General features: G+C 34.1%; 1 protein-coding gene across 3 annotated transcripts in view; it reads left to right on the top strand.

Annotated features, from left to right (window-relative positions):
• HBS1L (HBS1 like translational GTPase) overlaps positions 1 to 25,334 on the top strand; it is a 92,390-nt gene that overhangs the window by 8,002 nt on the left and 59,054 nt on the right. The window contains exons 3-5 of one of the 3 annotated variants that reach the window (XM_037842135.1): positions 105 to 233; positions 5,881 to 6,075; positions 7,340 to 10,263. In XM_037842135.1, the coding sequence (XP_037698063.1) occupies positions 105 to 233; positions 5,881 to 6,075; positions 7,340 to 8,817 (1,802 nt within the window). In that variant the 3' untranslated portion in view covers positions 8,818 to 10,263. Of the gene's footprint in view, positions 1 to 104; positions 234 to 5,880; positions 6,076 to 7,339; positions 10,264 to 25,334 lie in introns of those variants that run through there. The other 2 variants (XM_037842133.1, XM_037842134.1) reach the window with 2 other exon arrangements.

Here is a 25,334-nt window from a genome sequence, read left to right on the forward strand (position 1 = left end):
TAGGTGGTAGATCCAAATCTTTAATTATTATTTTACTTTAACTTTTGTAAAAAAGAAAAGGGAATGGCTGAACTATAGCATTCTTCAATCATTTTATGTTCTAGCTGCTCAATTTATTTATTCACGACGTGACAATCCTTCCGTTGTTGAGCCAGTAGAAGAATATGATTATGAAGTACTGAAGGAATCCTCTAATTCTTTTTTGAACCAGCAGCTAAGTGGAGTTGACCAAGGTATAGTAAAAAGTGATGTTTCTGTGTTTCTTATCTGAAAATGATTAATAACCAGTACACTGTATCAGTTTTACTGTGCTTGTTCATAATAGTGACTCTGGGCATCAATGATACAAAAGTATCTTATATGTTCCAGGAAAATTCTGTTAAAGTTTAGTTTAAATGGAGTGTATTTAACTGTATAGTTGAAAAATTGATTGTATGGCTGTTGTTTAGTAACCAGAGTTTTTGCTTAAACTATCCCATTCTCTCATCTTTTCCGTAGGAGAGAAACTCCAGTGTTTTGTTGTAAGAACAGTTTAGGAATATTTATTGTTTCCTAAGCTCTATGTGGAGCTTATGATTAAGTTACAAAAATTCCTTTCCTTAACAAAGATGTTGGGTTCCAAAATGCTCTTCTTCTTCTTTTTTTTTTTTTTTTTAATTTTTTTTTGTTAAAGTCCAGAGTAACACTATACAAGTATCCTGATTTTTACATCTGTGTGAATTAAGCTTCAAGAGAAAACTTACAACTTATTTATTCATGACATGACAGACCTTCTGTTATTGAGCCAGTAGAAGGAATATGATTATGAAACACTGAAAGAATCTTTTCAATTATTAAATATTTTAACAAGGATGTTTGTATTCTGGCCTTTTATAAATAGATTTCAAACACGACATTGTTTCAAACACATTGAAGCCTTGGTATATTTAGTACACAATTTTAAAGACCCTAAATTTTTCAGGTATGAATGTATTATGTTGTATAATGTCCTCCCGTTTTTTTTTCTCAAGATAATCCTTGTACGAGGAAGATCTACACACTGCTATTATAAAGCTATGGCTGAATCAAGCATGGCTCAACAGCAGAAGAGACAGCCTATTTCATAGACTCTCTAAGATGATAATTTTGTTTACATTTCAAATCTCAGAATTAGGAAGGTGTCTTACAACCAAATGACATCTTCGCATTGTGTAATACCTAAATTGATAAACTTTTGTTTTTTTTTTTAAATGGTACGTAAAATAATGCTAGGTCTTACTGTCAGTGTCATCTTAGATCTGATAACACATGGTAGTAGTAAAACATGAAAGCTGTGCCATTATATCCTTGACCCACCATGCTATTGTAGCATGTTTTTTTGTTTGTTTTTTTTTTAGATTTTTTTTTTATTGTGGGCTTTAACATATATACATGACAGTGATAACTATCAAAGTACGATTTTACAAGTAGTTAGCAAATTTCAAAGAATGTCATGGGTCACAGTTCCACAACATCAGCCATTTCCATTATTATAAAATATAATGTACATACAGAAAAGTGTCATCTCTCAATGTACAGTTTAGCAAGCAGTTATATAGGTAATTTCTAAAGTTGTTATGGATTACAGTTTCAGTCTCAGTCCCTTCCCTATTATGCAATAGAAGGTATATGCAGAAAAGTGAAGACCTTCAAGGCGCGATTCAGCAAGCAGCTATGGAGCAAATCTCAAAGGATGCTATAGGCTCAGTTCCACCATGCCATTTACCTCCTTCCAGCCATTCCAACACCCCAGCATCCACAAGAATATATATATTTATATGAAGTTTCAGTATTCATAGACCTTTGTTAAATCTTATCTTACTTGTTGCTACCCCTTCCTCTCACTTAATCTCTTTTTCCATTTTCATGGGTATCTAGGCAGTGAGCACCCCTAACTTGTTCATATTGAAAGGGATATTCAGCAGTATGGGGAAAGGGGCTGCATCTGATAGTTGATCTTAAAGAGGTTGTTGCCTCTGGGTTTTAGGACTTGTCTGGTATAGTAACGCTCTGGTGGATTTAGTTTCTGAGAGATAAAACTTAGTGAGTGAATCTTTTATAGGATTTAAGGTAGAGACCTTGGTATTCAGGGACTACTTTTGGTAAGAGCATGGCATACTGTGGCCATTTGGGATGGCCTGCTGGAGCTTGCATAAGAGAAACCTCCAGGATAGCCTCTCGTGTCTATTTGGGGTCTCTCAGCCACTGTGACCTCAGCTTTCTTTTCCTCTCTTTTTTCCCCCTTTTGGTCAAGTAGGCATTTTTCAATCCCTTGCTGCCAGGGCCAGGCTCATTCCTTGGAATCATGTCCCACGTCACCAGGGAGTGTCATTCCCTGGGGAATCATGTCCCTTGTCGGGGGTGGGGGGAGGTTAATGAATTTATTTGCTGAGTTAGGCTTAGAGAGAGAAAGGTCACATCTGAGCAATGTAAGAGGTTCCCTGGAAGTGCCTCTTAGGCATAATTATAGGAGGGCTTAGCCTCCCATTTACAACCCTAAGTTTCACAGGAGTACACACCTCAAGTTGAGGGCTTGATTTATTAAGTAGTGCATTCCTGATTTCATTTAATGGATATTCTGTGCCAAGATAAATGGTCAGTTTCTTACATTATCTTCACTTAGTTGTACAATCATCACTCTCAACTTTAAACATTTATCATAACATAATACATCTCAGAGCTCTTATCATCTGCTAATTATTCATCCCTGGTATTAGTGTAGAGTCGGTAAGATATTGTTATTAAATATAGTCTTTAATATGTAATGGGTAATTTTTCCATAGCACTCTGTTAACCTTCTATACCGGTGTCAAACTTACTTAGGTTTGTGGTGCTACTCTGTGGGTTGCGTGCCTTTAAACAACCATTTACGAACATGTTCGCCTTCAGTGCAACATTGATACTTATAATCCCATTAACGAACCATAGTCACACCTGACCATTCCCATACCATTAAGATCACCCTCATTATCATGTCTGTACATATTAGATTAGATTTTCATTCCCCCTTCTCTAGCTTCTGACCATCTCTAGGTCCCCTATATTCTACATTATAAGACACTTATTTTACATTTTTCACAGAGTTCACATCAGTGATAACATACAATATCTTTCCTTTTGTGCCTGGCTTATTTCGCTCAGTATTATGTTTTCAAGGTTGATCCATGTTGTCGTATGTTTCACAACCTCATTCCTTCTTACTGCAGCATAGTATTCCATCATGTGTATATACTAAATTTTGTTTATCCACTCATCTGTTGAAGGACATATGGATTGTTTCCATCTCTTGGCAATTGTGAACAATGCCACTGTGAACATCAGTGTGCAGATATCTGTTCATGTCACTGCTTTCAGATCTTCTGGGTATATACTGAGAAGTGAAAGTAGTGTATTGTTATAAGAGATCTTTTAAGAAGCTGCCTTATACCAAACTAATTTATGAATTTATTAGAATAAGGCTTTTCTTACCCATAATAATTGCTTCAAACACATCAGTTATTCCATAGACTGGTGAGCACTGTAACAGAACTAACACACCTGGGTGGCACAGAGATGCTGTCTTTTGGGAGCAGACGGAGCTTAGCTGATTTGCTCTTTCTCTGATATGTGGCTTTATTCTTGAAATGTTTCTTAAATTGGAAATTTATAGCTATTAATTAATTTGAAAGTAGAAATGTACAAATCTGAGAACTGATCTTTGAATAAACCAGTAAAATATAGAGCAACTGCTAACCAAATAAAGAAAAAGAGAGAAAATATAAATTTACAGAATTAGAAAGGAGAAAGGGGAATAACAGATGCAGAAGAAATAAAATAAATTTCTTTATCAACTCTGCAAATACATTTGAAAATCTGGATAAAAGTTTTTAGGGGCTCTTCTATATCAACTCCTCAGTAGTATTTAATTGTATTTTTAGAGAAAGTGTTAAATAGTTATTGTGGAGTGAGGGTAAGAATTGAGTAGAAGTCTTGTTCTTTATCAACTGTGCCTCAGTGGACAATGTTTAAGGAGTTATGAAATTCAAAGTTATGTTTGAGGAGGAGAGATGATCATTCCTACCTGATACATGTAAGTAATTGTGTGACAATAGTAATAATTGTAGCTTTCCAGATGCTGTTCTAGGTTCCATTTAAGCACTAACATATTTAATCTTCCCAACAGTCTTGTGAGGTAGGGCAGTTGTTGTCTTCCTGTCATAAGGGAGGAAAAGGAGACGCAGAGAAGGAACTTGCCCAAGGTTGAACCAGCCAGTCAGCTGGAATATGAACCAGTTTGGACTGACTGCGTCACCTCCACTCTTACCCTTTACCACACTGCCTCTTTGTGAATGTGTAGAAAATAGCTGCTAGAACTACTTAGAAGAGGCCTTGGTGCTAGCTGTCTTAAGTAGTCTGCTTCATTTTCAGTAATAGTGTTATTTTCCAAGCACAGCTTATTAGTCCAAAATTAATCTTGGACTCAAGCAAAGCCAAATTACCCAAATATTTAAGGAATTCATTTTTAATAATTAAGAAAAGGAGCAAAAAATCATACTTTTTTTTTTTTTTTAAAGAAAGGATGTTGCCTATAGAGTCCTTGTTCAACATGTAAGCATGTATGTTCTGTGAAATAGTTTTAAGGAGTAGGGAGATCGATAACCTCAGTTCTATTTTAATTATGCCAACTTAGTAAGTCCATGATTTTCAGTCTTCTCATCTTTGTACATTAGAATTTACCTGTATATGTAGCTCATAGAGTTATTGTGAGGATTACAAAAGACATGTATATAAAATATTTAGAAAATGTTCAAGTGCTATATTAATATATTAATATAGATATTCATTTTTTCATCAGACTCTAGGTGCCAGGTACTATTCTGGGTTCTTGGGATAAAAAGACTCTTCTCAGAATTTACATCATTCATGAATATTATTAATGATTACTCTTTTGTGATGACATAGTCTTCAGAAAATTAAAATCTCTGCAAGTTTTAGACAATTCGAGTTTTTAATTTTTTAGTTTTAAAATGAACACATTCCCTTTTGATCTTCCGGGCTTCCTTATTATGACATTTTTATGTTAGGTTATCACCTAGTTTTTAAGAGTCATCAGGATGATTTTAGCTGGCTGTAGAAAACTGAAGTTAGCGTGAAAGAAAGCTTAAGGTTAAGACTGAAAATAGATATTACTGTATACTATTTACATTTTTTCAAACAGTAAATATTAGTCAGGAGATGATTATTAAAGGGATTCCTTAGTGAATGAAGTTGTTCCTCTGAGGAGGGAAATTAGGTATATTATAGACAAAAGTATCGTATCAGTTTTGAAGATTGAACATTCTTTCGTGGCACTTGAACATTCTTTCGTGGCACCGTTTAGTATAGCTTTTTTTCATATGTGTGGTAACATATATGTATATAACATACAATTTGTTGTTTTAACTATTTTTAAGTGTACAATTCAGTGGTGTTAATTACTTTTACAATGTTGTACTGTCATTGCCACCTCCAATTAATACAACTTTTTCCTCACCCCAAATAAAAACTTTTTATCCTGTAAGTAACAACTCCCCATTCCCACCTCTTTCTACCCCTTGGTCACCTCTTACCTACTTTTTGTCTCTGTGAATTTGCTTATTCTAGATAGTTCATGTAAATGGAATCTTATAGATTTGTCCTTTTGTGTCTTGTCTGTCTGTCACTTAGCATGATGTCAAAGTTTATCCATGTTGTTGCATGTATTAGCACTTCATATCTTTTTATGGCTGAATAATATTCCCTTGTATGTGTATACCACATTTTGTTTATCCATTCATCTGTTGATGAGCACTTGGGTTGTTTCCACCATTTGGTATAGCCTTTAATTATTATTGTCTGTTTTAGCTCGTCTTTATTCATGCCTTGATCACCTGAGAGAGATACTTGGAGATGCTGTGCCAGATGAAATATTAATTGAAGCAGTTCTGAAAAACAAGTTTGATGTGCAGAAGGCTCTGGCAGTGGTTCTGGAGCAAGATAAAATACAGAACTTGAAGGTCAAGAATGAGTTGGCAGTATCTGCAGGAAAGATAGCAAAAGGTATGTCTTTATGTGTTCTCTTTTAGATGTTTTATATAGTTAATGCCTAAAGATAGGTTTTGATTTGTCTTGAGCATTTAAAATAAACGGTCAGAAAATTTTGCGTTACAGCTCACCTTGATTATCAATTGATTTTCTAGTTTTTTTAATTTTTAAGCTGAATATTTTGCTTCCTTTCCACTGTTATAACCTTTTTTGAGGTTATTTCACTTTTTGTTCACATAGCTAAGAAAGCATGGGGAGTTGGGGAATAAAATCAGATGAGAACAAGACAAGATACTTTTTAGTTGTTAGTAGCTTAGAGTGATTTTTATTTTCTTATTTTTACCATTGTTTTATTTTCAATTCTAATGAGATAGCTGAAAATTAATAACGAGTCAATTAATAAAAAATCTCTGTGCCTATATCCTATATAAATATAATTTAATTTTATTTAAATATATTAAGTATCATAAATATCGTAATTATACAGGTCTTGCCTTTCAAAGCTAGATCTCTAGTTTTAGATTTGTACAACTTAGGGTTCAATTTGGAATTTAGTGGACGTAAAGGAATTGAGGTAAACTTATATTAATTGGTATGATATCTGTCAGTTGAAACTTGGTGATATGTTAAGGATAGCTAACTGTGAACTGGGTTGACATTTCTTGTAAACTGTCGGCTAGATTTTTGCCACAGCAAGGTCTCATGCTGTCTGTTACCATGACAAAAGAAGGTGTTTTTGTTTTTGATCTTTTTTTTGTGCCCTATTAACTGGCTAATTTGGGAATGAGTCAGTAACATGTCATCTGTATTAATATGGTATCCCAGATTATGATGGAAACAACAAGTGTTTTTTGTTTGCTTTTTTTGTTTTTAATGCATTGAAAATACAGAAGATGAAACTAGTTTTTTCCATTGTTTACTTAGAAGTTTTGAATTTGAGATAACCATGACTATAACTTATGTTAAAACCTCACATTGTATAATTTATGAAAATTAGAACATTGACTAACTTGGTACTTACATTTGTATACGTCAGTGAACAAAGTATGCAGGTGACTTTAGATTGGTAAAGGAAGGTAAAATTCCTTCTTCATTGAATCCTTTAGAGTATTCATTTAATGTTAAATAATAGACAAGTAGCACTCTATTCGTGTCATAATAATCAAACGAAGCACTTAGTAATTGAATGCCTCATTTCCTGTTTCCTTCTGGTTGCTGTGACTGCCTTCTGTATTTGTCCACCTGTTCATCTGAAAATTAATGGCTCTTGTAAGGTAAGGAGTTTTATGTTCTTCTGAAGTTTCAGCTGATAACGTTCAAAGCTATTGTCCTTCATCAGCAAACCATTTGGATTGCAGTGGCACCCCCTTTGATATTTCTGGCCCAGTAGCAAAATATGGATTATATCATAACTGTTCAGTCATACCAAGTCACTGTTTACTGCATGAAAAAAAGAAACTTGACAGACCTAAAAGTGAAAAGAAACAAGAATCATGTAAGTTAACACAAGAGCTGTCACTAGCTGACCTGATTAATAATATGCCAAGAAATTCATTTTATGAATCCTGTAAAAGTCAGCCATTAGTCAGATTATCACCCCCTCACAGTCTGGAAGGCCACATTTCAAAGAGTCTAGGTGCTGATTTGTTAAAACTTCGTCCATCTGAATGTGTTTCCAAGGATAATTCTGAGTTCAAAGGGATACCAGATTTAAAATCCTTAATGAAAAAGAACCCACCTACTAACTCTTTATGTATTCAAAATAAGGCACTGCCTGAATTCCAAAAAATTCCAGTACAGAACCGTTCAGGAAGTTTAAATAATCCTCCGCACTTAACTAGCTCATTGGAAAACATGACTCTTGATAATTTAAATGCTGGTAAAAAGACTGAATTTGGAAATACTTCTTTAGTTGAACAAAGTACCAAGAATTACATTTTTAAAAATGACAATTTGCAGTTGTCCCAATGTGAAAGGCCATCCCTAGCTGAACTGTTTCAGGAACACAAAGAAAACAATCCAAGTCACTGCTTTACTTTGTCTCATCCTTGTAACCAGCCATCTGCCAGTTTCGCAGATCTAAGTTTGGGGTCCTTTCCCCTGTCACAACTAGTAAATCGGTGTCAGTCTTCAACTGGAATCTCAGAATTAACAGGATCTCTGTCATCTTTGGCATTTTGTAAAGCTTCTCCCACAAGAGACCTTGAGAATTTGTCACTTTCTGACTTGATTGCAGAAACGATTGAGGTAGACAAATCTCAGATTAAAAAAGATTCATTTAACCCCAGTTTATCTGGAATGAGTTCTCCTGGAATAGATTCAAATATTGATCTGAGTGTTCTTATACAAAACCCAGAGTTTGTTCCAAAACGTGTTGTAGACCAATCAGTTGCACCAATACCAGGAACTAAAGTTCTAAGTTCAAAGTTAGGAAAACATTCCACTTCCACTAAAGACAATAAGAAAAACAATAAAGTCTGTCTGACTAGGAAACCACCTGTTTCTTTCTCTTGGACCAAGGCCCTTGCTGCTAGACCTTCAGCTTTTGCTTCAACACTGTGTCTTCGTTACCCACCGAAAAGCTGCAAGCGACGCACCTTTGACCTTTATAAGACTTTTCTTTATAGTAGACAAGTTCAAGATATAAAGGACAAAGAAATAAGTCCTCTTATAGCTATAACACCGTTTGACTTCAAATCAGCATCTCCTGATGACATTGTAAAAGCTAATCAAAAGAAGGCTTTTACTAGAGAATAGTAACAAAAGGAAAACTTACCAGTTGTAGAGCTTTTTATTTTAAATCAGTTCAAAGTCTTTATTAGGATCTCTTTATATTATGGGGTTTGAGTTGTGATTTTTATATTAAAATTGTCTTAAGTGAGTTGATAACTTCTAGTTGATATGTATTTTTGCACTGAAATTTTAAAAATATATCTTTTTGTGATAACTGGCTTTATTAAATTGATAGCTTACAATGGGTGTCTGTTTACAAAGTATGGAGACGATATTGTAAAATCAGAGCTCAAATATTTTTGCTTGAAATACTCAACTTTATACATTTTTATGATGAGAAATTTTCTTTTATCAATTTTTTTGTTTTGTTCTCAAAGCAAAACAAAATTTTATCATAATTTAAACTTTTCCTTTACAGTAAGAAACGGAACGTGGGGTTTTCTTTTTTGCTGCTGACAGCTAGCTGTGTGCTCCACAATCACAAACTTGGAATTGTGTTTCAGTGATGAGGAGTCTCCTTATGATACATGGCATAGCATGGTTAAGACATAATTATATTTAAAAGTATTATTGGTATCATTCCCAGTTTCATTATTTTTTTGTAGATGAATACTAACATTTTTATATTAGAAATTCTTAAAATTCCTGATTTTTAAGAATACTTTGGGGAGTTTTTGAAATGTATTTTTCATGATAATAAAATGAAAATCCTTTAAGGGACTATGTAAATATTGAAGTTGGATTAATACGTAATTAATTTTTATACATTTTTAAAACCATTTGTCCTAAATGCACACATTAAAATAAATATATAGGCAATGTTTTCATGCAGGGTTGCATGTTCTTTTTTAGCTTTTCTTTAAACTTTTAATTTTGAAATAATTTCAAATTTACAGGACAGTTGCAAAAATAATACAAAACCCATACAGAGAACTCTAACAAAAAACCCCCGTGAGACCCATATCCACCAGTATTAACATTTTGTCACATTACCCATTGTTCTATGTATCCATCTATCTAATCTCTCCATCTATCCATCACCTATCTATCCATTATCTATCTGTCTTTCTATGTTTGCACATTCTTTGAATGGTCAATTTTATCATAATTCAAACTTTTCCTTTACAATAGGGAATGGAATGTGGGGTTTTCTTTTTTGCTACTGACAGCTAGCTGTGTGCTCCACAATCACAAAGTTTCAGCAGTGGCAGACTCTTCTGTAAGAACTCTTGTAGGCAATAGAACAAATAAGGTTTGCCTCCCCTAAAGGAGTGGTCCTCAACTGGCCATAAGAACCACAGGGGGAATCCAGACAGTCTGAATCAATGATTGAATCATGCGACTTGGGAATTCTGGTGGCACCAAACAAAATGCTCCCCAGATGATTCTGCTTTATAGTTCTACTTGAGAACCACTGCCTGGAAAAAAAAAAAAAAAAAAAAAACAGAGTGCAAGAAATATTAATGCTAAGAATAACATCTGATCAACTTGAATTCATAATTCATATTTTCTAGTAATTAAGAATACCAAAAATAATTGCTAATTAGGAATTATGATCTTTTTACATTTAAAAGTTACTTCAGAAAAAATACTGTAGTATCCAAAATGTTATTTCTTAATGAAAATAAAACAACTGTCCTTTTCCTAGTAAAAGAAATGTTTTTCTCTGGCAGCTACTTGATAACACACTTGATAATTTTTTTTTTCTTTTTTGTATTTCTCTTTGTTTTTGCTTATTATCAGAATGACATTCCAATATTTTTTAGCTATATAGATGTTTAATATATTTTGGTGTGGGACAACTTAAGATGGCCTTGGGGCTTCATTGTTCTTGACCCAAACGTTTTTTTTATTTCTTGTGATTGTATTCAGGTTTTATTATTATTATTATTAAACTGCATATTTCAGTGCAAATAGTACTGATATTTATGTGATCATATGCATCACAAGCTGTATTTTTTGGTCACTTTTAAAGTTTGATTTATCCCAACTACTGATTTTGTTTTTCTTCTCTTGAACTTTGAGCATTTTCTAAGTAAGTACTAATTAATTATTAATTTACAACCCATCAACTAGATCTCATAAATAGGCAGTCTTCAACTTAGAAATGTATTGTATTCTAAGAGTTGTTTGAAAAGGAACATACTTCCTGATAGATTGAGTGCCACGTAAGTGGTTCACTTTTCACATGTACCCTTTTAATCCAGATTGAAGCTGAACAGTGGGACTCTTCTTTTACCTTCTTTTATAATAGACTAGTTTTCAAGTGGAAATACAATACTACTTCAGCCATATAGCAGACCTCGTAGGGTGAAATAGGTCTCTGTTGATGGATTAGGATTGTAACTACCATTTATGAGACTCTTTCTGTAAGAAAAAAAAAAAAATTTCTTATTACAGAGTGACAGGGGAAGGCAACAGTATTTTAATTACATTTCCAATTTCTTTTCTTGCTGTGGCTCCTGGCCTATCAGGCATGCACATGACATGTATGTGTCCTCTTGGCTAAGGGAGTGTTACAGTTTCTGAGGTTCAGAGGATACCAAAGAGAACCACCCTGACTATAAGCTTTTGGTAAAAAGACGAATGCCTCCTTGTTTACTGAGAAGACATTCCTTGTGATGGTGATTATTCACGCTGGATGTGTATTCTGCGCCAGCTGCCATTTAATAACTTACTGCTGTCTTGGTAGCTCAGGTGTGCTAGGTGTTTTGGGTTTACTTTATTTTCCAGTTCAAATGTCAACTTTGAGGTGCAAAGCCATTTTTATTTGCATTAAGATCAAGTGCATTAATATTTCACTTTAGGAATAGAAATAATGTAATTACATTCTAAATGCTATAAAATACAAAAAACATTTAAAAATTAGTTGCCATATTTACTCTTCACTTTTTTTTTTTTTTAAAGATGTGATATTATTCATTGATGTTTTGTCCTTTTATGTTCTAAAGTCTTCAGTTGGCTTTTTTGGATATGATTCTTAAAACTAATTACCAAGAACTAGGCTTCTGTTTCTGTACCTAATACTTGACTTGCCTTCTTTTTGTTTTTTAAACTTTTTCGCCCCATTTTCTAGTTACTAAACTGATATTCTAACCTCTTCTCTCCACACCTCTACCACCATCTCCCACTTAGCTTTAAATCCTCCTTGAACTTTCCTTCTAGGAATGGTACTATCCTTTTCTTCTCATATAAGTAGCAATAACTCATCCCACTATGTTATATTTAATTTTTTAGCCCTCAGTGGATAATCATGCAACTAATTGTCACTCCAAGGATAAAAGTAGTGAATTGCCTTTCTTTATATGTAAAAGGAAGCACTGTTAAGGGAAACACAGTTAAGAGAAAAATAAGGAATTCTTACATGATTAGTTTTTAAATTGACTCTGAATGTATATGTAAACCATTGCAAATTTACAAGCACACAAGTGTATATTGAGAAAGGATTGTATATCAATGTCTTCAGTTTTATGTTTACACAAGCTTACGTTTGTTTATAAAGTCAGTCTTATAAGAGCTTAGCAATGAATTGTTTTCTATTGTTTATAAAAACAAACATATAAGGGTAAAAATAACATTGACTAAATAGGGGGAGAGTAATATGAGTTTCTTTCCTGCTTTTATCTGTATACATAATTATATAAGGCTAGGTTTATGTAATTGTATATTGTAATTTTAATTTTTAGGGTGTAATAGACTTGTCACATTTGTGCAAAAGCTACATTGAACGAAATTATAATTCTGAGATTTTACTAAATCCAACATCACAATTTATCCATTATGATTTTTTATATACAATTGATATTTTAGAATGGTATTTTAATAATTTATGCTGTAGATACTGCTTTATGTTTCTGTAAACAAATTAAAAAACAAACTGCCTAGTTACATAGAATTTCTTCTAACATATTTGTCATTTAGAATTCTTGTTTTCCGTAAGGTAAAATTTTCTATACTCTTCACTTTTTGGACTCCCATAGAAAAACTATTAAAATATAGATTATAGCGAGTATTGGTAATGTAATACAGAGAGGGCAGTGGAAGGTAAAAAACTAATCAAGTGCACACTTATTTCTGACACTGACATGTCTGATTTGTACGACTTAAAGGAAAGCATCCTTTTAGATTCAGGCCAAGGTGAATAAAGGTGATTCTTTCCTCAGAGGGGAAAGGAGCTGTGAACACTTAAACCCATAATTATATTACAGTGTGCTGAATACGACATTACACTCTCCAAACCAACACCTTTGTCTTACTGATATCCATTGCCACCCCATCCTCTTCTCCATCTTTATTAGTTACAGCAGTTACCTAAAGTCTCGTGCCATCCAATGACCAAGTCCTGTTATTTCTACTTTATAAATAAATAACTGCATATATATACATGTGTCTGTATGATATGTATACATACCTCTGCCCACTACTCTCCATCCTACTTGCTTCTTTTTCTGGTAAATACCATTAGATTTTGGCAGAATTCCTGAAACACCTAGTTCTTTATTTTCAGTTTATTTCTTCCTGAAATACTTGCTACACTACGGCCAGATTAATTTTTCTAAAATTTTATGTTCCCTGTCTAAAACCTTTTAATTATTTTATAAGACCCTTCTTCTGTTCAAGTACATTCCTCTACCCAAACCCACACAGAAATACCTATTTGAGTTTCCTCTGCTTCTGTAGCTTCTGTTGTGCTTCCCCCCATCTTCCCCCACTCCCCCACCCCCCGGCTAATTGTTCTTCAGGCTGTAATTTAGATCTCACTTTATTCCCACCCTGGGATAGGGGAATCTTCATCCGTGTAAACTGTCAGGCAGGCACCCCCCCCCCCCAAACGGCATACACACACTTACGTACCTCTCTTTCCCTCCTAACCCTGCCTTATTGTTCCTCATAGCACTTGCTTTATCATACATTGCGTGTATGTGTGTGTGCATGGTGTGTCCACACTTGTGGTTTATCTGTCTCCTCCCTGCCCCGTCAACCCCACCACCATGTAAGTTCTACGAATGCAGGAATTTTGTGTGCCTACTAATGTATCCCCAGCTTAGGCTAGTGTCTGGCATATAAAGGTAGGAAAGGATTTAAAGTAAAAATGAGTGTGTCTCCTAATGCAGTCCCACAATCTTGTTTCCCAGTGGAAATCACTGTAAACAAACAGTTTCTTTGTATTATTCTTCCGGAAATGTTCTCATATATTTTTATGCAAATGGGAGGGTACTATAACACTTCTACATCTGTATCATGTAATAATTTGCAGTTCTTTCCTTACCAGCATATACAGATCAATCTCATTCTTTTTAAAAGTTGCATAAAATTCCTGGTATGGTTGTACCATAATTTATTTAGTCAGTTCCTGTTGATGAGCATTTTCAGTATTTCTAGTTACTATCACTAATGGTACCAAAATGTACATCTAAATTTCTAGAAATTTAATTTCTAAGCCAAAAAGTATATACTTTAAACATTTTGATAGATATCATCTAACTGCCAGAGGTTATACTTGTTTCCTTCCTGACAGTTTATGCATGTTTCTGCTCATATTCTCACAGATACGGGTATTATTCCTTTTGATATTATACCAATCTGATAATTGGAAAATATTTTTCATTTGTTTTAATTCTTTAATGAGTGAGGCTGACTGTGTTGTCATATATTTAAAGCCATTTGTATTCCTTTTTCTCAGAACTGTCCATCTTAATCTTTGTCCATTTTTCTGTTGGTTTATCTTTCATTATGATTTTTAGGAGTCCATCTACCGATCGAAAATTAGCCCTAGGTAACGTGTGTGGAAAATACCAGCTTGTCATTTTTTATAAGACAGATGTAAAATTTGTGTATAGTCAAATTCATCAATCCTTTCTCTTTCATTTTTTTTAATACCTTTTACAGTTTCTTTTTTTTTTTTTTCCTACACTCAGATCTTTGATCCAGCCATGATTAGGGAGTAAGGTGGTGTCTTGGTTTTCCAGGCTGCTATGACAAAACCACACAATGGGTCGGCTTAAATAATAGGAATTTATTGGCTCACAGTTTTGAGGCTAGGAGAAGTCCGCAGTCGGGGTGTCAGCAAGGCAATGCTTTTTTCCCCAAAGTCTGTAAAATTCTGATGCTGCCTCCTGGTGGTCCTTTGGTTGTCTTGGCTTGTATGCCTGCCTAGCGTCATCACATGGCGATGTCGTCACTTCCCTTCTGGGTTCCGTTGACTTCTGGCTTCTGATTCCTCCCTGTGGCTTTCCCTGACTGTGTTTGAATTTCTTCTGGTTATTAAGGACCCCAATAATCCACATTAAGGTTCACCTCCATTTAGTTGGGCCATACCTTAATTAAAATAACATGTTCAAGAGATCCTAAATACAATGTGTTCATACCCACAGGAATGAGAATTAAGATTAAGAATATTTCTAAATTGGGGCACAGTTTCTCCACCAATATCTCCCTTCTTTCCAGTAGCTGGATTTGTTGAAGTATCTTTTGTCGAATATTTGATCTTCTCTTTTAAAAAAAAAAAATGATTTTGAATGTCTTCTTTGATATATACTAAATTCCTCTCTATCTGTCTCTCTCTGGGGGCTCTGTTCTATTGTCATTCTTTGTCTAGCTCTATGCCAGAACAAGTTTTAATTACTATAGCTTTGTATTACTCTTAGGTTTTTATATTTTGTTGGGCTGTCTTGTTTTTTCTTTCCTTTATCATAGATGTCCTGCACATGACTTCTGCACACATACACACCCCCCTACTGAACTTAGAAATAGCTTTGCAAGTTACTAAAAAAGTTCATTAGAATTTTTATTTAATATTATCAAAAGAATTTTGGAGGAAAAAAATACTGTCTCCATTGATGCCAAAAGGCTTCAAATAAAAATCATTATTATTTTAACAGTCTAATAAATTGGAACAACCCCAGTTGGTCACAGTGGATTATTCTTTTAATGTTATGGATGTTATTTGATATTTTATTGAAGATTATTCAATTTATTCATACAATTAGGTAATTTACAGTTGTGCATGTATGAGCTGACTGTCAAATTTTGGTTTCTCTTGTGATAGTTTTATAAGGAATATTTAGAAAGTTTCTCTTTATGCTATGGAATAATTTAAATACATTGAAATTATTTGTTTTATGATAGGATTCATCTTTCTCAATGTTCTGGAGTCAGTTTTGAAAGTTTTAATTTTCTTGGAAATCATCTGTTTTATCCAGGTTAATAAATAATCTAGTGTATTAGTTAGGGTTCTCTAGGGAGACAGAACTAACAAGAGATATCTGTAAATATTAGATTTTGTAAGTGTTTCACACAACTCTAGGGATGCGTGAGTCCAAATTCCGTAGGGCAGGCAGCGAACTGGCAGCTCTGATGAAGGTGTTCGATGAACTCCTCAGAAAATGCTTCGCTGGCTAGCTGAAGAGGAAGTGAAGGTTCTGTCTCTTTCTCCCTTGAAAGTCTTCAACTGATTGGATTAAATCCAGCTGAGTACATTCTCTTATTTTGGAAGACATGTCCTTTGTGTATGTAATCAGTCACAGGTGCAGTCAATTGACTGATGATTTAATAAACCAGCCTTCTGGTTTATTAACCAGCCACAAATGTCCTTGCAGCAATGGTTAGGCCAATGCTTGCTTGGCCAGACACCTGGACATCATCACCTGGTCAAGTTGACACATGAACCTAACCATCACAGTCCACCCCTTGTCAACTTGGCAGTTATACACATAACCTTAAACCATACTTAATCTCTAAATAGAGCATAGTAACAGATACATATTTCAACTAACAATAACCTGCTGTCCTGTGTACAACCAAAACGCACTTAATTTCTCCAGAATAGTGTGCAAGTCCTTGGGTAATATTGACTCTTAAACTTGATTTCCTGTAACTTAAATGCTGCGAAATGAACAATACAGCTTATGGCATATGATAAGGAATAAGAGAAGAAATCAAAGATACTTGCCTTATAGACAAATATGAACATACTCATAAAAAAACAAGGAGGAAATAATCATGCTATCGTAGTTCTCGTTTCTGTAACTGGTCACATGGTTATAGTTCATATTTATCACTCCGTGTTCCCTCAGCAAGTACTTCAGCTGGTTGTGGTACTTTGCCTGGTGGGATGACCCAAACCTTCATTCCTGAAGTTTCTGGGCCATTGGTGGTCCTGTCTGAATTGGGTTGTTGCAGTTTTCCATTGACTAATCACAGGGCATGGTAGTACTAAGAGACTACTAGGGGATCTCCTGTATTCCAGGAAAACTCTTCTTTACCTCCAATGTGTAGTTGCAGTGCTGCTTCCCCTTGATAGTCAGGATCAATCACCCCAGCCAGTACAGTAATCCCCTTCCTTGCCTGTTGACTCAGATGCAGAGAAGCCCAAAGTGGCCAGGTGGCAGTCTTAATTTCCAGTTCAGTGGAATCATGGTTGCGTCTCCTGGTAGGAGCACTCTTCCTTTTGGAACTAAGACTCGTAGACCAGCAAAGCTTAAGGTTGCAGGAACAGGAAGCAAAAATTTTCCTAGTGGATCACTAGGAGTGATAGTGAATGGTGCCACTCCCATCTCCACCCCTTGATTCCTGGACCCATGAATCTATATGTTCTCTTCTTCCTTAGGTAACCAATTACGCAAGTGTTACTCTTCTTTGCCTTGTATATCATTTTCTTTCTAATCATTTTAGTATTTTATTTTCTATTTTGTTCCATTTTCTGAAAACTTTCCTTTATGTCTTAGTCTCTTCAGCAGCATTTATTGTACTCTATGCTTCTAATGTGACTGTTATATATGCAGTTTTTCCCCCTCCACCACACACACTTGATTTTTCTTCAGACCTCAACTGGCTCACATTTTTTCATCTGTAGTTTTAGCATCGTTTCTTTCATCCACTGTACCTTTCTTTTAGGCATGTTCACACAAACTAAGTTTTGTTTAGCATATTTGATACCATGGAACTTAAAAATAAAGGATTATATTTTCCTTTCTCATTAATCTATTGCGTATTCTTCCTCTGCCTTTTAATTATTTCTCTTCCATTGTTTGTTCTTGGAATATATTCCCATAGCTTCCATGTCATGCATGTTATGTCTTGTTTGACTATTTCTCATATTTGAACAAGGGGTGGGTTTTTTTTTTGTTTGGTTGTTTTGTTTTGTTTTGTTTTTTAAGACAGCATTGTATGAAGAATAATGTGGGGAGTAGCCTGGTGATTGAGCTTGGGCATCTTCTACTCTTGGTCTGGTTGCATACTCTGCCTTAGTGTTGTTTCAGCAGTTTTCTCAACATTCTAAATTCTCTTGGGGCAAGCAGAAGCTCTAAAACTCTAATAAGGAAATTCTGATTTGAAGGTTTTTATGATTTTCTCGTCCTTGATGTGGATGGGTTCTGGGATTCTGCCTCAGCTTTCACATATATCCTGGCTCTTGCTGTTCTTAATACTGGTCTTTGGTTGGGTCCTTCCGAGTACCCTGCCAGCCTTGGAGAAGTGAACCCCTCACTGTCCTCTCAGCTAGGTCCAAGTTTCCTGCTGGCAAATGTGCTTCTTAGTTTGTGCTTTGGTGTTATAATTGTTCCCTGGTTTCATTGAAGATCGAATATTCTCTCCCTGCTTCCCCTGCTCCCTCCTTTTGGTGTGTATTTTTTTGGGAGAATGGAATAGAAACAACTTCACTTTGTCCCTTTAACTGGATGTTTCTCTCCTAGGGCATTTTGATTAGATACCCCCTTTTCAACTCTTAAGTTTGACTGACTGATCTCCTAAGAAGTGTGTAAATGAATTCTTTCTGGGTATGTGATAGGGCAGCCCTTGTTACAAAGACAGGAGCTTGGGTATGATTCCACTATTCATATTAGCCTAACTTTGTGATGACATATCACTGAACAGGCTAGAAGGTTATTTCCTCAATATTTTTGTATTATTTTAAAATTTTAGAATGTGGACTTCTTAAATACCTATGTGAAAATTAGCCTTTGCACCATGGTAATAAATTGAAACTGTTATTTCTAAAATAGTATGTGACATGTTGACATGTCTCCTTAATTTAGGTAACGCTTTAGCTTATTATGTTAAACGTATGTATCGAAAGTCACTAAGCAAATACAAATACCCTTAGAATGAGTTATCATGTAATTTTGTTATATAGTCATGTGAATGGACTGCTAAAAGAGCATATATTTGGGAAGTAAAATCGTGGGCCAGTTTTGAAATTTTTCTACTCATATTAATTTGTTTGCCACCTTATAACTACTGAGGAGAACAACCATAAAACAATGAAACTGAGTATGAGTAACACAGACTAAAATTAAAATACAATATAGCATTATTGTTTAAAGGGAAATTGTTTGTAGAAAAATCATATCTAAAGTTTAAAATTTTATAATTAGGCAACATAATTTGAAGAGAATTTTCAAAAGAATGGATATTGTATAAAGTAAGGTTTAGCCCTTATGATTGTTACTGAGGCTTTTTTTTGACATTGGGTTTATTTTGACTCTTAAAAAAGTAGTTGATCTATTAAAAGTAAGCAATGAGGAAAAAAACAGTTCTATCTTGAAAAGGGATATTATATAATTTAACTATCATTTTTCACAGTTCTCAAAATTAATATTTGCACTGCTTCACAAAGTAACCCATAAATTTGTATTACATCATTCAGATTATTAATAGAATTGGTTGTTTAAGATTGTTGAAGCCTTTGGAGAAATGCCCTTCAAGATTGTACTTCACGGTTGGGCTGCTCTTTTTGGTAAGGTTTGCCATAAGCAATATTGGTTGGCTCATACTATTTAAAACCCTAGGAAGGCATCATTTTCATTTCCCTTTGAATTTCGTCTGGTTTTCCCTGCAAGCAAGGTTTTCATTTTACAAAATAAAGTCTAATTTTTTATATTGAGCATAATTATTCTTTTCTAGCATTGTTTTGCTAGTTTCACAGTTTTTTAATAGTTTTTCTATTAAACTTCATAAAGTACATCTGTATACCACTATTTAAATTTCTAAATATTTGAATACAATATTATTTGTAACTATACCCAGATGAGTACATGTTCTTGAGTCTTAATGGCAGTTTCTCTAAGAGGAGACAAGAAATTAAAGGATGAAGCAGGGCTGCTATAAGCACTTGGAACAAAAGCATTCTGTTTTACTTCATCATTGTGTTACATTTCTCTTTCTTAGATGTCAGCAGAGAAACTGGGAAAGATAGGGGCAGTAGCTTTTTTCTTGATGAGATGCAAGTTCTTTCTCCCTCAGGTCATATGTTTCATGAGATTTTATCCTTATCTGGGAAGCACCTTCTTTGGTTAATTTGAAAATCTATATTATGAAGAAAAATACTTGAGAACATGGGTTATGTTATTAGTAACATGAGATGTCACAAACATCTCTAAATCAGTATGAACTTTTCAGTAGTGCACTTAAAATATGTATTTCATTTTACTCTATAATCTGTTTTGTAGAGAGTTTAAATTAGGCATATTTAGCTACAATTTTTTGGTATCCCTTTCTAAAATGTATTATTGCTTGAAAAATTTTTTTCACTGAGTAATTTCACACGAGCAATTAGAGGAATTCTACACTTCTTATACCAAAACCTTCAGAATTAATTGACTGTCTGCCCAAAATCATGTGGGCTCTTGGAAGGAAGTGGTTTATTTCAGTGAAAAAACTAACTAGTTCAAAATGTTCTCAGCTAGATTTTAAGATTCTCTTTGTATGTACACCTACACTGGAAAAACTGAGACACCAATTGCTTAACTTAAAAATAATTTGCTTTAGACTCTCAAAACAGCTTATTTTCTTCAGCAGCATATAAGAATGGCATGAGTGTTGAATACAGAGTTGACTTTTACTCCTAGCGGCCTTGCTTTTTTTTTTAACCTTAGAAATTATAGTCAGATAATATATATTTGTTTGATTCCAAGGGCAATTACAGATTCTTTTAACAAATATATTTGGAGTGCTTGTTATGAGTGAAGCATTACTAAGTAGGTTAGCAGGGGATAGAATGGAGGGAGAGGACTAAATAATGATCACTTAAGCCAGCACTCATTGCTTGTTCCATCTTTATCAGATAATGTGCTAGGCCTTGAGGACATAGAATTAAGTCCCAGACTTTTTTCCAGAGCTTTATAATAGTGCCTCGAGGGCCTTACAGTTGATAAAATGCTGCATCTCTGATTTAATAGTAGCACCGAATGTAACCAAGTGTTTTCACACTGGACATCTTGCCTGCTTCTTTTTCTTGGCTGTGTGTAAAATTTTCTGGTCTGGGAGCTGCTGCCTCTCAAGGGAAGATAGGGAAGTGAATTAATATATTGAATGAAACTGTGCCAGATTTTGTATATATTTTATTTGATCATTAGAAGAACCTATGATGTAAGAAGAAGAAACCAAGGCACATGTAAAATAAATAACTTGGTTTAGGTCACATGAATATTAAGACACAAGTTATAATTTGAACTGAATTCTTTTGAACTCCAAAACTTATTTCATTTATATATATTACTTTCTTATAACAGTTTTCCTTTTCTGTAATAAAGTTATCTGTTCTCATTTTTCTTGTTCGGTGGTAAATACCCTAAGGTTAAAATTAAATCCTTTTTAAGGAAAATCAGCTTTATTAATGTGAGGGTAATTTAAAAGTTATTATTTATAGTTTTTTCTGCTCTATTACTTGACTATGAAGGACTTGATATTTCTGTATAGAGAATTGGTATCAACTTTTAAATGCTTATAAATGAAGTCATTTTCTTTTGGTTTAAGTTGGTTTAAGTTTTAGATAAGTTTGTGATCTTCTGTTCCTTATTTAAGCAACAATTCCATTTGATTTACTATAAAGCATAGTGTTTATTGAGAAAATTCAAATGAGCAAATGGGAAAAAAATACCAAGTTCCACTACCCAGAATTTAGAACTGTCAGCATTTTGATGCATTTGAGTAATAATAGCAGGCAGTATTCATGAGTTCTTACTGAACACCAAGTACTCTACCAGACTCTTTATAGCACTGTCTCATGTAGCAGTGATGCTAAAGAGTAGGGATTATGTTTTATCATAGTTTTACAGCGGGAGGAATCTGAGGCTCAAAAATGTCTAAACATCTTACCCAAGGCCACAAAACTAGTAAATGGTTGAGCCATCATTCAGAACAACGTATCTCTAATACCAAAGCCCTTTTCCTTTATATACTAATTCTTACTTCTCTGTGTGTGGATGTGCATTTCTACCCAGAGGGTATTATTAATCCCTTTGGAGAAAAGGTGATGGGGGGGGCATGCCTCACTTTCTTGTTAATATTTTTAACTTAATCATGTGCCATAAACTTTTTTAGGTTTCAAGATTTTCTGTTGCATAGGTATCTAGTTATTTTATTTGACCGAACACCTGTTGTAGGAAATTAAAGTTTTCATTTTATTATTTAAAAAAAAAATGCTTCAGTAAACATTTTTATACCTTCATGTTTTTTTCCCAGTTATCTTATATGAAGGAGTGGGGTTGCTGAGTAAAGGCATTTTTAAGGCTTTTAATACATATTATGAAGCTACCCCTTGGAAAGGTTGTACTAATTCACTTCATATATTTATTAATCATAAGGAATACTGTTAGTGCTCTTTCATAAAGGATACTCATACTCCGTTGGGGGATTTTATATTTGCATTGAAGTTTTCAGTCATTAACAGTGCAGAAGAGACAAAGACAAATTATGCAGTATTTCTTGTGTCTGTTGTGATAGCAATCACCTGTATGTCCTTGAAAATTCTATCTGTGGTGCTTTGAGCTTGCCATTATAGGTGTGTAATGCCTAGAATACCATTTTTTCCATGAGAAAATAGTAAGTACCTTACAAGCTTTTGTGAGAAAGAAAATAACCCATGTGATACAGTTACAGTGTCTGGCATGTGGAAAGTGTTCACGAAATAATAGCTGTTCTTAGTCCAAAGAAATATTTTTTTTTTATTACATAAGAAACAAGGTACTGTTCAAAAGTGGATTTAATATTAATGTCTTATTAATTGAAGTGCTTAATGACTTCCACTAACTGTTGGACTGTTTTTTTTTTGTTGTTGTTGTTGTTTTTAAACCATGATATTTTTACAATAGGCCTTTTCCAGGGATTACTTATACCCCTCATCCCAAGCCAGTTTGTAACAGCTAGATATATATTCTTCCATACATTTCTGTATGGTCATGCATAAAAATAGATACATGAATATATAGAGATTTTTGATAACACTCTTGTAAAACACAGGTGTCATTCTGTAATTTTCCTTATTTCATACTACATTGTCCACAAGAGTAGTTCCAACTTACTCAGTTTGTGATTATATGATATTCCATGATACTGCTGTACTACAATTTATTCAAAATTTCCTGTACTGAGGGACATCGTTTCATATCCAGTTTTTGCCTATCTGAGCAAGTGCTGCAGTAATACAACCTTTCTGTGGTATAGATCCCCCTTAATGGGGTTATGGGATGTGTTATTTCCTTTCAGAGAATATGGCCGTTGCTTAATGAATGGTATGTGATTCATCCCTGTTCCAGCAGGGACAATCCAACAGGTAAAAGTTAATGTCTCATTATTACTTTAATTTGCATTTCCATGACCACTGATGAAGTTGAGCACGTTTCCATGTATTAATTTGCCATTTGAACTTGCGCTATGAACTACGAGTTATAGCCTTTGCCCATTTTCCTGAGTTGTCTTTTTTCTTATTTCTTTTAAGATCTTTGTTTCTATTACAGGTATTAACTTTTTAGTATTTGTGGCATTGTAAATAATTTCCCCAGTTTATCATTTTTCTTTTACTTTTCTCATTTTCTATAGAAAAATTAAAAAATTTGATGTCTCTGTATGTTTTTTTTTTAATAACTTATTAGTTTCTAGTCTTGGATTAAAAAACAACCTCAACCTCTAGGTTATACATATTCTTCTAAGAGAATTAGTTTTAATAATGAATTTTTTTATAGTTAAGACTTTTAATTCATCTACAATGCATTTTTGTGTACCATGTAAAGAAGGGGCTGAACTTTAATTTTTCTGGATCTTCATTTACACTTAAAAATGCATCAGCATGTACGCTGTGACTGGGAGTCTGCAGTAGAGTAAGTCGAAGGGGATGATAGCTTTGAAATTAGATCAGCATTGTTTTGCAGCCTAGCTCTGCCATTTGCTGTCTGTATAACCTTGTTAAGTTACTGGATTTCTCCGAGACTTGGTTTCTTCTTCTTTAAATATTGGTGATACTGTCATCTCCCTCACAGTAGTAAGATGATTGATCCTTTAACCCAATGTCTTCCTTAAAGGAGTCCATTAAAACAATATTTTTTACCCTTTCTCTTTACTAAAAAATTCATAACATTTGTTATTATGGAATTATTTCTGGATATTGGTGCCATTGCCAAATCTTCTGAAGCTATTCTGTATTCTGTATGCCAAGTATTCTGAAGCTATACAGTGTCCCACATTTCACTTCAAGGTGATGTCTGGAGGTTGTATGTGACCTATTGTATGTCTTTTTAAAACTTTAATTTGTTAAAGATTATTCAAATACAGTAGACTCCTCTTGTCCTTAAGGTCAAGTTCCAGAAAATCCCAAAGGGAGAATTTAGGAAAGAAATTGAAGACTATTTAGAAATAAGGATTAGGCCTGTATGCATGTATGTGTGTCACTAAAATAGTTTGTGGCAGTGAAATAAAGAGACTCAATGAAATTTAATGCCTTTTAAATTTGTTTAATATACTTTAGTTTTTATTTGCCATCTCTTGCTATTTTGGAACCCTTTCCTGAAGTTTTCAACAAGGTTCTTACAAACTTTTTTCTTCATTTCAGTTCATATGCATACTTTAAAGTTTTATTTCTCCGTGCCTCTTCCTCTATCTAAATGTTCTATGTTTTTCTGACTTTATAATGCTTACATCTGCTTTCCATAGTGGAAGAGCACAGGTATGGTATTAGGCATCTTGGGTTTAGATTCCAGCTGTTCTGCTTACTAGCTGTGTGACATTCAGCAAATTACTCAACATTTCTGTGCCACAGTTTCCTCATTTGCAAAATTACGTTAATAATAGTTCTTTTTAGGGTGATTATAATATTAAAATGAGGCCTTATATATTAGCCTTTGTAGCATTTCTTGGTTCATGGTAGAAGCTCATGAAGGTTAGATTATTCTGCATTTTGAGGAGGTATTCTCAAATATGCAATTTTAGTTCTGCCCAAAATAACATCATGCTTAGCCCTAAAATATGAAGAATTAATGTGGTTTGTTAGGGAGTTGCTCAGAGGTAGTTAAATTTCAGGAACATGTATATAGATGAGATCCCAGGGAGAGTTTAGAATAAGTGGAACCAGGAGGTCTAGGGCAGAAAGGTGAGGAAAACTAATGTATTTATCTGAAGTTGTTGAAATGTTTTGGTATATATCGTTTCATATTCTGTAAATGTTTTATAGTCCTATGTCTGATCTAACACATAATTTCTACTACAGCAATAATAATCATTTACAAATCAATTGTAAATAGCTTTGTTTTTTGTAAAAGGAAAACTGTAAG

Source organism: Choloepus didactylus, chromosome 7 (genome assembly GCF_015220235.1).
Source record: "Choloepus didactylus isolate mChoDid1 chromosome 7, mChoDid1.pri, whole genome shotgun sequence".
Lineage (NCBI taxonomy): Eukaryota > Metazoa > Chordata > Mammalia > Pilosa > Megalonychidae > Choloepus > Choloepus didactylus.